Source organism: Pelecanus crispus, chromosome 10, assembly GCF_030463565.1.
Source record: "Pelecanus crispus isolate bPelCri1 chromosome 10, bPelCri1.pri, whole genome shotgun sequence".
NCBI lineage: Eukaryota > Metazoa > Chordata > Aves > Pelecaniformes > Pelecanidae > Pelecanus > Pelecanus crispus.
The window spans coordinates 9,698,720-9,711,167 of NC_134652.1; the positions used below are offsets into that span (position 1 = coordinate 9,698,720).

General features: G+C 35.8%; 1 protein-coding gene across 1 annotated transcript in view; it reads right to left on the reverse strand.

The window, feature by feature from the left end:
- Positions 1 to 12,448, reverse strand: part of ATRNL1 (attractin like 1) — a 543,282-nt gene that overhangs the window by 493,635 nt on the left and 37,199 nt on the right. Inside the window, exons 2-4 of the mRNA XM_075717535.1 lie at positions 5,614 to 5,697; positions 3,850 to 3,963; positions 1,538 to 1,666 (exon numbers count right to left, since the gene is read on the reverse strand). Coding sequence (XP_075573650.1) covers positions 1,538 to 1,666; positions 3,850 to 3,963; positions 5,614 to 5,697 — 327 coding nt within the window. The remainder of the gene's footprint in view (positions 1 to 1,537; positions 1,667 to 3,849; positions 3,964 to 5,613; positions 5,698 to 12,448) is intronic.

The window sequence follows — 12,448 nt, forward strand, 5'->3', positions numbered from 1 at the left end:
ATGCAGTGCTTCTGTCTTCCCCAAAATAAACAAACACGAGTGGTCCATCAAGACGAAGTCAAAGATGAAGTCAAAAACTGCTTTGGGTTACCAAGCCAAGGAAGAAAGAGGGTAACAGAAGCACAGTGCAACAGATCAGTGACAGAAGAAAGTTAATGCAGCCATAGAAAGCAATCATAGGTACTTCTTTTAGCATAAAAAGTCACTGTTGGCTCACTAAAAAAAAAAAACATTTTAAAAGTATCCATTGCAATGGAAGAAACAGAAGAACAGAGTACATAATATTTCTTGAGTTATATATGTAGCAGAATTAAAAACTGGCAGTTTGTTTCATTTATTTTAAATCTTCCAAAAAATTAGGTAATGATATGTAGCACGCACCGCATTACCAAGTCATAAAAGAATGCAGAGCACATACACTCATTTCTTAAGAATGCCGTATCATATTGCCATTTGCTCCCAAGACAAACAAAAAAAGTGCAATAAAAGTTTCAGGGATAATTGAGGGGGGGCGGGGGGGGGCGGGGGTGGGATGTGTGTGAGAAAAAAATCTAATTACAGTAGACACATCTGCCAGGTGATTATGGTCAGAAGCACAAACAGGAATATTATATGTACTTCCACATATGAAGTGCAGCACTGACCACCACATCCCAAAAACTGGTATTTCAGGATCTGAAGCAATTGAAAGGAAGGAACAGGAATATCTTCAGTCATAGGAAAACTATCGCATGAAGAAACAGGTTCAACAGGATCAAGCAATCCCCTCTTGAACTAAAGCATCCAGTATAAAGAGACACCGCATCCTGTGTCATGAGCATGTCCCAAATGAGACAGAAGTTGCAATCAACAGGTAGTGCACGTAAGAAGGAAAAGGCTCGGGTCCATTGGATACATCTTTAGAGCTGCTGACACAGAAAAGCAGACTGGAGGAAAGCAAGCATATACCAGATTAGACTTTGCCATCAGAGAAACTAAAAGACAGTCCAGAGAAGAACTATGAAGGCAGAAAGCAGACTGAGATGGACAATAGGAGGGGAAAGTACTCAAAAAATAGAGAAGAAATGGAATAAAACCCTTGTGGCTGGCACAAAAATAAAATCAGGACTTTGGTGAAGGTATCAAAAGCCATAAAAGCATATTCAGCAAGAAAAATCAAGCAACAGATGATCCTAGTTCAAGAGAAGGGAATTGACATGACAGCAGATATAATCTCCCTTCTATTCCATATGACAAGTACATGTGTTGGATAAATACTGGAAGAGATACATTCTAATTCCATATGACACAGGAAAAACAAACTCTTGGAATGGCCATGTTCACTCAGAACAATATACTTCATCTCGTTTTCTTTTTCTTTTTTTTAGCCTAGTACCTTAATGACAACTCATTACAACACCAGCTCCCTGTAACACAAAGCATAACTCCTACATTATTAATTAAAATCAATAGATAAACACGTTCCCTGGGTTTGTCATTCTCCTGAAAGAAATGATATGCTAATTAACAAAGTAATTACTTATTAAAAAATACTTACGAGTAAAAAATATTAAATCCAGTTAGGTTATAAGCAGCATCACTAAAAAAGTGTAGCAATGCATAGCCAGATGTAGTAACTACTTCAGGAACGGTTTCATTTCCACGTACTTCAGGGACTATTAGACCACTGGAAAAGAAAATTAGAATAATGTTTCTAATCAGTCTTTGGGAGAGGGGGAAAAAAAAAAATAAAAGGAAAGAGGGAGTTAGCTATTCTTGTTAATTACATAGACAAGATAACTCATAAATCTCATTTTAAAACTTCTTTTTTAAAAACAAATAATAAAATGCATATAAAACTTGTCCATGCCTCTGCAAGGTAAGGTAGGGTTTTCCAGGAAAAACAAAACAAAACATCTCCTCCGTCACACAGTAATGCAAAATTTCACATCAGATTATTCTGAGGATGCATGCATTGTCAGTATAATTTTTTGAACTTATTTGAACTTTGAAAAAAAGTATATAAATCCTTCAGACAGGTGCTTAACACTCACTGCATTTCAGCACAAATTCTATTTCCACATAATATTTGCACCTTTAGAAGTTTATCTTATTAAAGAATTTCAAACCTGGAAGGTATGATAGTTAAGTAATTTCCATGAAAAGGCAATTCTCAATAGAAAATAAAATACTTTTTAAAACTTCAGAAAGATGTTAAGACGTCAGTCTTTACTTAAGACTGAAGCAGGAAAAACAGGCAATATATTAAAATACTGAGAAAAAGGATCACCTGCATAAAACAGTGCCACATCACAAATATAAATTAACAGTTATAGGAATCCTAAGGAAAACACTATCAATAAACTGAAAGACATCTGAAGTAAAGCACACATGAAGAGGAACCTCCTCGTTCCTTCCATTCATGCTACAAGTCAGGCTCCTGAATAATAGCTGGACACATTTAACAAATACAACTTTGGGGAGGAAAAATAATCCTGAGCAATCATGTAAAAATTCAGGAAAATTAGGAGAGAAGGTGGTGTAGATTGCTATAGTTGGGCAGGAAAGAGGGATGACCTGAGCTTTGTCCCCTTAGGAGAAAGCACTATAATTTATGCAATTAGCATTTTTTAAACTTCAGCACCATAATCAGTATTTCATAAGACAAAAAGAAGTACAATTTCTGACCCACAGAGCATGCGTGTATACATGCACAAACAGTTTCTGTTTTGTTGGTTTTTTTGTGGTTTGGGGTTTTTTTGGTTGGTTGGTTGGTTTTTAAATATAGTTTTGCACTCAGTGGATATCCCAAGATAAAACTTTTATTGAATTCAAAGGATTCAGGGTCCTGTGCCTTCTCTCTAATAAACTATAGCCCACTTGCATAGAATATTCTTTCTGGAATGTTTCCCAAAATTGTAATGGAAGGGTAGGAATAAACCAACTGAAACATTCTGGTAAAGTCCAGGAATGGAGGAAACAAGTGTTAAAATTCACGTGCCCTGCTTTTTCTTTCTTGGTCACATAGAAGTGCAGTGCATGGACCTAATTCTTTACCTCAATGGTTTATTGTCATTTGACAGGCAAATAATTAGTCTTCATTCAGTATTAGTTGCTATGCTGACTGTTTATTGTTGTTGATTTTATGTTTATTTCTAAACCTTGCTACAAAGCAAAACTATGATTTTAGACAACAAATATTAACCTGAAAAAAAGATTTAGTTGTGTAGTAATTCTCATAAGCTAATGGTAACATAAGAAAAAGGAAATTCTATCATTTCAGTTGATAGCAAATTTGAGCTCTCCTCCAGGACTCTGAAGAATTTGATAATGTTACTCACTATGACTTAGTCACAATGATGCCCAGTGGAGCGATCTAAGGAAACATGGTATAAAATTAGTGCTTAAGATAGCTTTTGTATCAAATGCCCTGTACAAGTCTCTTCATTCTTCACACAGAAGTGTAGAAGGCACTTAGCAGCCAGTTTTTTGTAACTTGCACATAGTGCAACGTTGCCTGATCACAAATTGCAATTGTCCCTTAAGTAGGGTCAGACACTGACACTATTGGCCAGTGCCACATTTAATGCACATTAAAACTCAGGAGTCTCACTCACTATTGGAAGCTTAGTGGAAAATACGTCAGCATTAAGTACGAGCCACATAATGGATTTATGCTATGATGACCTAACCAAAAAAGTAGCGTTTTGTAATTTATTCTAACATAACTTTACATACATGCTCCCACAATTTTAACAAAAGAAAGCAAGCTATTTAACAAGTTAAAGCCTCTAATGTTATTTTTTTCCCCACAAACTAAAAAAGACCATATATGACTACTTGGACTAAAATGCTAATAAACATACTCACCTAAATACAGCTATTAAAGGTGCATATATTGAATCTCCATCATATACATACATATGGTCCCAACTACATTCTGTGGCAAAGTGATTAAATCTTAATCGTAGTATTGCATTTGGGCTGAAAAAAAAGAAATAAAAAAAGAACATTGATGTAAAACATTATTTTCAGAAGTATTGAGCTCATAAAATAAAGAACTTATAACAAAATTGATCATGCCAGCACAACTCTACTAAAACATTTTGAGTACTAACTAAACATTTCAGAGTTAAATAACAAAATTCAAGGCAAGCAAATATTTCACTTTATCTTAGAAAACTTTAACATCTTCAGTCCAAGTCTAATAATCCCTAAAGTTAACAAGGAGACTTAAGTTCACCAGGTTTTATCAGTATTCAGAACCACAAGTTTAAAGTAATTAAAATATGCCATTTTAATATACTTGTTTTACTTTACAATGTCAGGACTATGAGGTTTAAAGTGTCTTTCAAGACAAAAATCACCTACACACCCTTATTCCAGTATTATACCAGTTATTGAAAATAAATGTCTTAAAACAAATTTTAAATAACAAGCAATATTATTGCAAGATTTTTTTTCTTCCCCCATCTCCCCATCTGACACCTGGGAGTCGGATTTCACCAGGTTTTGGTAGAGATCCTGATGGGGACTAGGATTTCTGAAAGGGGATTTTTATCATATGACAAAATTAGCAGACTCCTAAATATATTCCATACAGCACACTGATGATTTTCTTTTATTTAATTTCCCACCACCACCCCCCCTTACTGACAGGCTTGAGCACAGTTTGACAGTTTGGAAAACAGATGCTTTTTTTTTATTTGCGAGAGATCATTTGGAGAGAGCTCTTTGTTCATTTTTTAAGAAAGACTATTTTATACATATGTGACTTCCTTGTGCATTGCCATTTTGCACTACGTTACTGGGTTGCATTACTCTTCCACATACTGTGCAGTACATTGTTTCCTCTAGCTACTCCACCATCTCCTGCAAAGAGGAGGAACAGAGTGAAGACCAACTTAAGCAGAGTTTGCATACAGTCCTGAGGCATGTTTCCACTTTAGCATAGTGTAGTGCAGTGCAAATATTCCTGAGCTAGCTTGGGTAAAAAGAGAATTATTTCTTTGTGCATGTGTGTGTGTTTCTGTGCTGCATAAACTGAAAAATTAGCAACAGGCCTGAGGCATCTAAACTGTATTAAACTGTGGGCACAATATGATTTTAAAATTAACTACATGAGGAAAACTAGAATGCAAAAGAAAATACTTTCTAGAAGCACTAACTTTTGAGCAACATGTAAATGAATAATTATCATTAGACTGGAAGCATTCTGTACTTGAAGCCATTCCTGATTTAATATGAGTTAAGTAAGATCAATAGGTAAGATAATGCGTTAACTAATAGGATTCTGTAACCACATTTGGAACTCATGCAAAGGTACTCAAACAGGCAACAAATTTATCATAGGGTTTTGAGAGCTTGCAGCACTGGCCAAATTCCAACGTCAGCCTAACTTTTGCCAGCAATTTGAATGGGAATGGAATTTAGCCAAATCTGAGCAATCCTGAAAATCCTACTTTCTTTATATTTTTAATCTTTATAACATTTAAACAAAAAAAAAAAAAAAAACACAAAAACCCAAAACAGTTTATATTGTATCCAGATACAGTTTCTACTTGAGGAGTTCTTTAGATCTCTAGAATACACAGTACCAAACTGTCAGAAAATGTAAGTGACAAAAATACTTACTATCCTTCAATTAGCCATGTACATTTAGTTTTATATTTATAGTTTATTGGTCCATCTGTTAAATATCCAGATGGTTCTGTTAACCTACAAGAGAAAAAACAGTGCCGTAATAAACCACAGACAACACAACAGAATACACATGATCAACATGCCAATCGATTCTTTCTGGATGGAAAGAAAATTGGGGGTGGGGGAAAGAGCCAAGTCTCTCTTCATATTTCTTGGGTTTTGTTCATCTCACTATTTTTGCTCATAAAAACTAGAATTCTGATTATTCTGTATCATTGATTTTCTTTCTTCCCCTAGGCAATCACAAGACTTCTATTTGTTTTAATTCAGTAGCAAGCAAATATTACATATAATTTAAATGATCCTTCATACCAAATGGATCCAAGCCAATGTAAAGGGGGGCTTTGTTCAGCTTTTATTTTTTTGTTTAAAAGTATTCTGGTTTGGTTTGCTTGTTTCTTTTACCATTGCCTGACATCTTACTTCTGAAATTAGACCACAGCAGTGGGAAAACTGTTGTACGTCTAGAGAAATTAAGGCATAAATTATAAATTTAAATAAGCATGTCTGCCAGCCTGTCCCTCTCTTATTCCTGGTCAGTGATGAGACATGAGAAAGCAGAACAACACTGGACTACGCAGAAACTAAATAAAACACATACAAACAGCTATAAAAGGTCAGACCAAAATGCCGACGTAGCCCAGTACCCTGTCTCTGACAGTGGCCTACAGTGGCTACCCAGGAAAGAATTTAAACCCCTACAGATACTCCCCACAGCATTACACCACCTTCAACAACTTGCAGCTCAGGGACATTTTCAGCCAGAGGTTGTGCCTTTGTGTTGGGTTTGGGTTAATGTTTGTCCTAGGAGTTTGCCCATGTGACTCACGTAAACTTGCAGCATCTAGAATGTCCTGCAGGAACGACTTCCACACATATCTGAAGAGACATCTCACCTGTTTTTGTCCTGAGCCTACCTCTTAGCAATTTCATCTGACATCCTTAGGTCTGGTATCGGATGAGATGCACAACATGCTTTATCATGCCCTATTCACATGCTTTATCCCACTCAAAATGTAATTATCTGTGTTGTTTCTCTCTCTTCTCTCCACTGTCCCTTTTCCAACCTGAGAAATCCTTGCTCGCTGCCTTTAATATATCTTTTCTATTCTCTTCTCCTATACCCTTTCTGAGATGCAACACAGAGATCAGCATATCATATTCAAGATGCAAGTGAACCATGAACCTTTACAGTAGCAAAATAATGATTTCCACTTCTATATTCTCTATTCCCATCTTAACATTTTATTTGCTCTTTCAACAACTACTATGCTGACATTTTAAACACAACTAGCTGCTATAACTTTTTTCTGAGTGATAATAGATAGTTCAAGATTCATTACATATAGAAATGCATTTAACTTAGAATCTTTTTCCTCCATTCATATATATTACTTCACATTAATCTATACAGAGTGATAAAATAGCAGATGAAATTCAATAATCTATTAACATAAAAGCTTTCTGAAAGAGCTTAGTATCTTCAGCACACTGTAACTTCACTAATTTACCCCATTTTCTGCATCCTTTATGATTATGTTCTATAATTCAGGCCTTAACACACATCTCTGGTGGCCTTACTGCACTGGGAAAACTGACCATCCTACTCTCTTAAAACTGTTAGAACAACGATAACAAATATAAATACATACCCAGAAACGCCCATTTCTTTCACTATAGCATGGAAAGCTAATCGTTAACAATAGGCATCACTGAATAAGGAAAAAAGAGTAGCAGTTGGGTTTTTCTGGTTTGTTTCAGTTTTTTTGCAAAATCAATAGACGAGATCTAAGTCCAGGAGCAATGCTGAACAAGCTGACCAGGTCACAGCTAAATTTTCTCACCAGGAGTCTAGCTGAACAGGACTTCAGTATCTGCTGTCCTACTATCTTTGAAGCTGTATAAACCAATCCAAAAAATATTCACTACCACATCTACTGCAAATTATTTACATTTGAATTCCTATCAAACCCTAATTGCACACTTATTAACAGAGGTATGTTAATGCCAAACATAAAACTATAAACATATGGAAAGGAAATAAAAACAAGGGAGCAAGAAAGAAGAATTTATGAGACAAGGTCTGTGCAAAATCTTAAGTTTTTAAACAAGTTCCTTCACCTGTCCTGTAAGAACTAGCATCAGTTTGCTAGGCACATTGTAAGCCACTCTCTTCCAGTCACTGGTGGCTTGAATGAAGATATTTACTCACACTTTCCTTTTGAGGAAATGGGACAAAGCTCTCTAATATGGGGAGCTGTCCAAATAATTGTACTTCAAAACATTTTCAAGGCATAAAAGCTGTATCAATTTATGTTTCCAAATAAAAAGAAAAAAAGCAGATAAACACCTGGTAACATGAGCAACAGACTGGGAGGGGAAAAAAAAAATAAAACCAAAACCCAACCATATACTTCAGTCAGCTGACAGGTGGGAGAATATTTCCCTAATAAAACCCAATGCTTTGAGCTGGTCTGACTGCTGCAGTACAGCACTCCCCAAAAGCAACGGCTCCTGGTAAGCGCTGTACAAATGCTGGTGTAGCTCAGAAGCAAAGCAACGAATGATGAGAGGCACGGCTGGTAACTCCCACTCTTCCCTTGCTGCACACTGGAGACGCCGCAGCGATGGCCACGGGGAAAGGCTAACCATGCTCCTGCCAGCCGCTCTCATCGGAATCGGTGCCTGGCCACAGAAAACTCTTGCTTGAAGAAAGCAAGAGACACATGCAGTTTAAGTTTACAATATTTCTTTTTGTTGATAAATATCAGCTTTACCTGAAGGTATACTTTCATGTTTATATACATGAGAAATAGGTTTGCCAGGGTTAGTTCTGGCTTCTTTACATATTAATTACATTGTTTGGACAATGCTGAACGTAGTATCAACTTATAACTTAGTGGTCCGAGTCGCACATCGCTGATTTTGAAATCAAGCTAATATTGATGCTTGGCCCCTAGCAGAACCTTAGTAAAGCTGATTACAGAAGGAGATCCCATGTTTGAGTGTGTGCTAGACCAAAGGCATTACTTTTTTTGGGAAAAAAGCTAGCGACACATAAAATTCCAATCCAAATAATTTTAGTGCTGTCATGTGGTTTATATACAGATGTAAAGTCTTATATAGCAAGCTACAGAACATTTATTTTGCTGCAGAAAGTGCGAAATATAAGTATTCATTTGCAGTCATGACCATTGCCGCCTTAGTAGCTGTATAATGCAATGGAGGTGACTTACAAGGGTTGTTCTTATTAGATCAGCCCTTTGGCACTAGTAAAGTGGAAATAATTTCCCTTTTCACCTAGGCTGATAATTTTTTGATAAATAGTTTCTTTCGGAAGAGTAGATAGCCTTTGAAGCAGCTATTGCACTTTGCTGAAAAAAGCAAAGAATAAATAAGAGCATGACACTGCTTTGTAATAATGGTTGTGGAAAATAGTAAGATAAAGGGGCTGTTCTATTTAAAATAAATACACAGCAAGACACAACGGTATTACTTTAAGTTTCTTGAGTCATACCAAGAACTTTTCTGTATCATTTTTCTTTCCAAACATTATCAAATCCCAAATCCCATAACTAACACATAGATAAGCAGTACTACTTTCACATAACCTCTTACCAAATCAAGGGCAATACTCTCTATCATGTCACGCCCAGTATTCGTAGACATAGTTTTGCTCTGTGACTAACAGTGATCCTGTCAAATAATCAAAATCCCGATGAGCCAACATGACTCCACATTCTTGAGCCACAGAAGCGGACTAACCAGAACAATGCCTACATGCTGCACCCCATTCCCCGCTCATTGCTGAGAAAGCTTCAGGGATGAGGGGACAGCCAGAACAATTTATGTGGCCTGCTTAAACACCACAGGTTTATCACACCTAGACACCAGCTCTCTAAGCAGAATGCACAGGGGAGCAGCTGATGTTGTACATCGTCATTTTAAATTGCACACCAGCTTTTATAAACACAACAATATTTTTTTACTTGGCAGAGTTATAATCAAAACCTATAAAGAATTAGAGGTGCGTGCCAAGAGAACATTCCTCTTCTCTGTATACTGTAAAACTGTAAAAAAAAATTATAGAAATTGTAGAAAGTAGTCAGGATGCTGCACAGCAGAGTTAAAGACATTCAGAAGCATTAGCGACAGATTAGTCACTCTCCAAGCTAATCAGTCAGTAACAGTTTACATGAAATATTTGTGGCACCACAGGTTGTTTCATCTTGCAGACAGACATACACCAGAAATGCAAGGGCTAAAGGCTGAAGTCAACACAGGGCAACCAAAACATGAAACAAAGGGAAACCTATATTCCCCTGGAATATTACCACTGTTACAAAATAATGGCAAACAAAATTGAGTTAGAATTCTCAGTGATAACAACATTTATATTTACCACTGCAGAGACTTTAAATCAAGACTGATGCATTTCAAGAAAAGAGAAAAGTATGTTCTAGTTCAGTCAGAAATTATTGGTCTAAAATGAAGGAGTAGTCAGATGGAATCTATGGCCTGCAATACATAAGATGTCAGAGCAGGTTATTAAAATGGCCCTTCCTGGATGTAATATTTATAGATCTGTGAAAAATGCAGTCCTGTCATCTCCTGTATCTTCTTGTAACAGAATAGTATCGTCAAGTCTTTCAGAAAGGGACACTAATTTAAACCAGAGAAGCCATTGGGTATTTTCTGTCTCCAGCAGAACATGAAGACCCACAAAACTGCCGGTAGATGGACAGAGGTCTGATTTATAATACAGGTAATTTTAGGAGAAATAAAGCATAAGGCACATTCATAATATTACAAATACTCACTGTTAAATAAAAGAAGGGGTTATGGAGAGGTTCATTTATCTCCATATTACTTAGTGTCACATTTCTATTCAGAATTTTATGAAAAGCTGGATTACTTTACAATTCCTACTTCAGATATATCTGAATATAAGATACAGATCATATTTTGCTATGTGGATTCATCTCAATATCAGTATTTGTGTGTCAGTCAAGGACTATTTTCTCCATTGTTGCAAAATTTTGCTCCATCTCCTTTTCATCTTTTATGCAAATTTGGTTTATCAAAAAAATAAAAAAAAATCAGTAACTGTGCTTCAAAGTTATAAGATCAAATCCTTCATAAATACAAGTAGGAGCAATCCTTCTAGCTGGAGATCTTGTGTTTAACGTTTACAGCAGGGAAAGAGGCTCTTCACATATCCCAGATGAGATCAGCTGAATACATTAAGAAAGAAGGAAAAAAAAAAATTTGGACCACTTTACAGGACAAACCAGAATCAGTGAGCACTACAATATCAGAAAGAAATACAGAAGAGATCAAGAGGCCATTTCTCATACCAAAATTTTACGTGATGGACTAAGGGGGTTTTTTAATATTTTTTTCAAAGGAAGATCTGAAAAACAACATGTACTGAAAAACCCACAAAGCCAGACTTTTATTTTCCAGGCATAAAGCATTGATCAGCACCTGATAAAAATCCTAAGAATTTGCATATGAGTTTCCTGCATTTTTACATTTATTGTAAGACCCTTGCTGTTGGTTAATATTTTTTTTTCACAGCATATATTAAAATAGACTATATGAACATACTGTAGTTCTAATTTTTCTTCAATGACTAATCAAGAGGAATAAATATTTAATACATTAAGAAAATATTTGCATATGCCAATCACACCCCTATACTTGTTACATACTGCTTTGCATTAAGAATGTATATTTAGAAACAGTAAGGACATTCACAACAACTTTTCACATGCCAACTAATCAAAGGCATGCTCTTAAATAGGCCCTACTTTATCCATTGACAAAGTAGCAGTTTCTTTTGTAAAACATCCCTACTGCTTCATTCGTCAGTTCCTCCCTCTAACTTATTTTAAGCAAAACCAGGCTCCAGAACAATCAAAAAAATCCCAGAAAAGTGAAATGAAGACTACAATACAACAACATTTTTTTCCCCATGTTGGGTTTTGGAGATATTTTCTTTTTTTTTTTTTTTTTTTTTAAATAAAATTAGTAGGGATATAATCTTTGACTGGTGCAAAACAATAAGATTTAACTTCAACAACTCTTTTGTTTCCTCATTTACTGTTTCTGAAAAAGGCTGTTATCCTATAGTACAGTTTTGTAACAGTCCCAAAAACTACTGAAAGAATACTGCATAGAAGCAGATTTTCCTTTCAAAGAACAAACTTACACAGCATCTTACTTAAGCAATGTATTTTCACTTACATAAAAGTTTCAAAAAAACCTCTGTTCCCTTCCTGAGGTTGCATAATATTATATAGATTCACAGAACATAGACCATGACAGGTCATTTAGAATAGGATATCTGAATGCGTGACTGTGAGACTTAAAAGGGAATCTATAAAGTGGCTAGAAACAAGCAAATGTGGACAGTCTTCTGAAGACTTGGTAGACAAAACAGGTGCAGAAAATAGAAGTAATATAGTAACATTTAAGGTAATCCCAATATTTATTCTATTATAAATTAAAATTACTGTGGAAACACTGTATGAGACTACCTAAGGATTTTCTTCTACCTCCTCACAGTGTTAATTGGTACTTGACTTTTTTCTCCCCCCAGAAAACTTAAATTGCCATTCAGTTACAACACGCCCCAACGCCTACCCCAAGGCAGGATCAACCGTACTGAAATCTTTCTTCACAGTTATTTGTCTAATCTGTTCTTAATAATTCCAATGACAGAAGTCTGCAATCTTCTTAGGCAACCTATTTTAGTACTGAC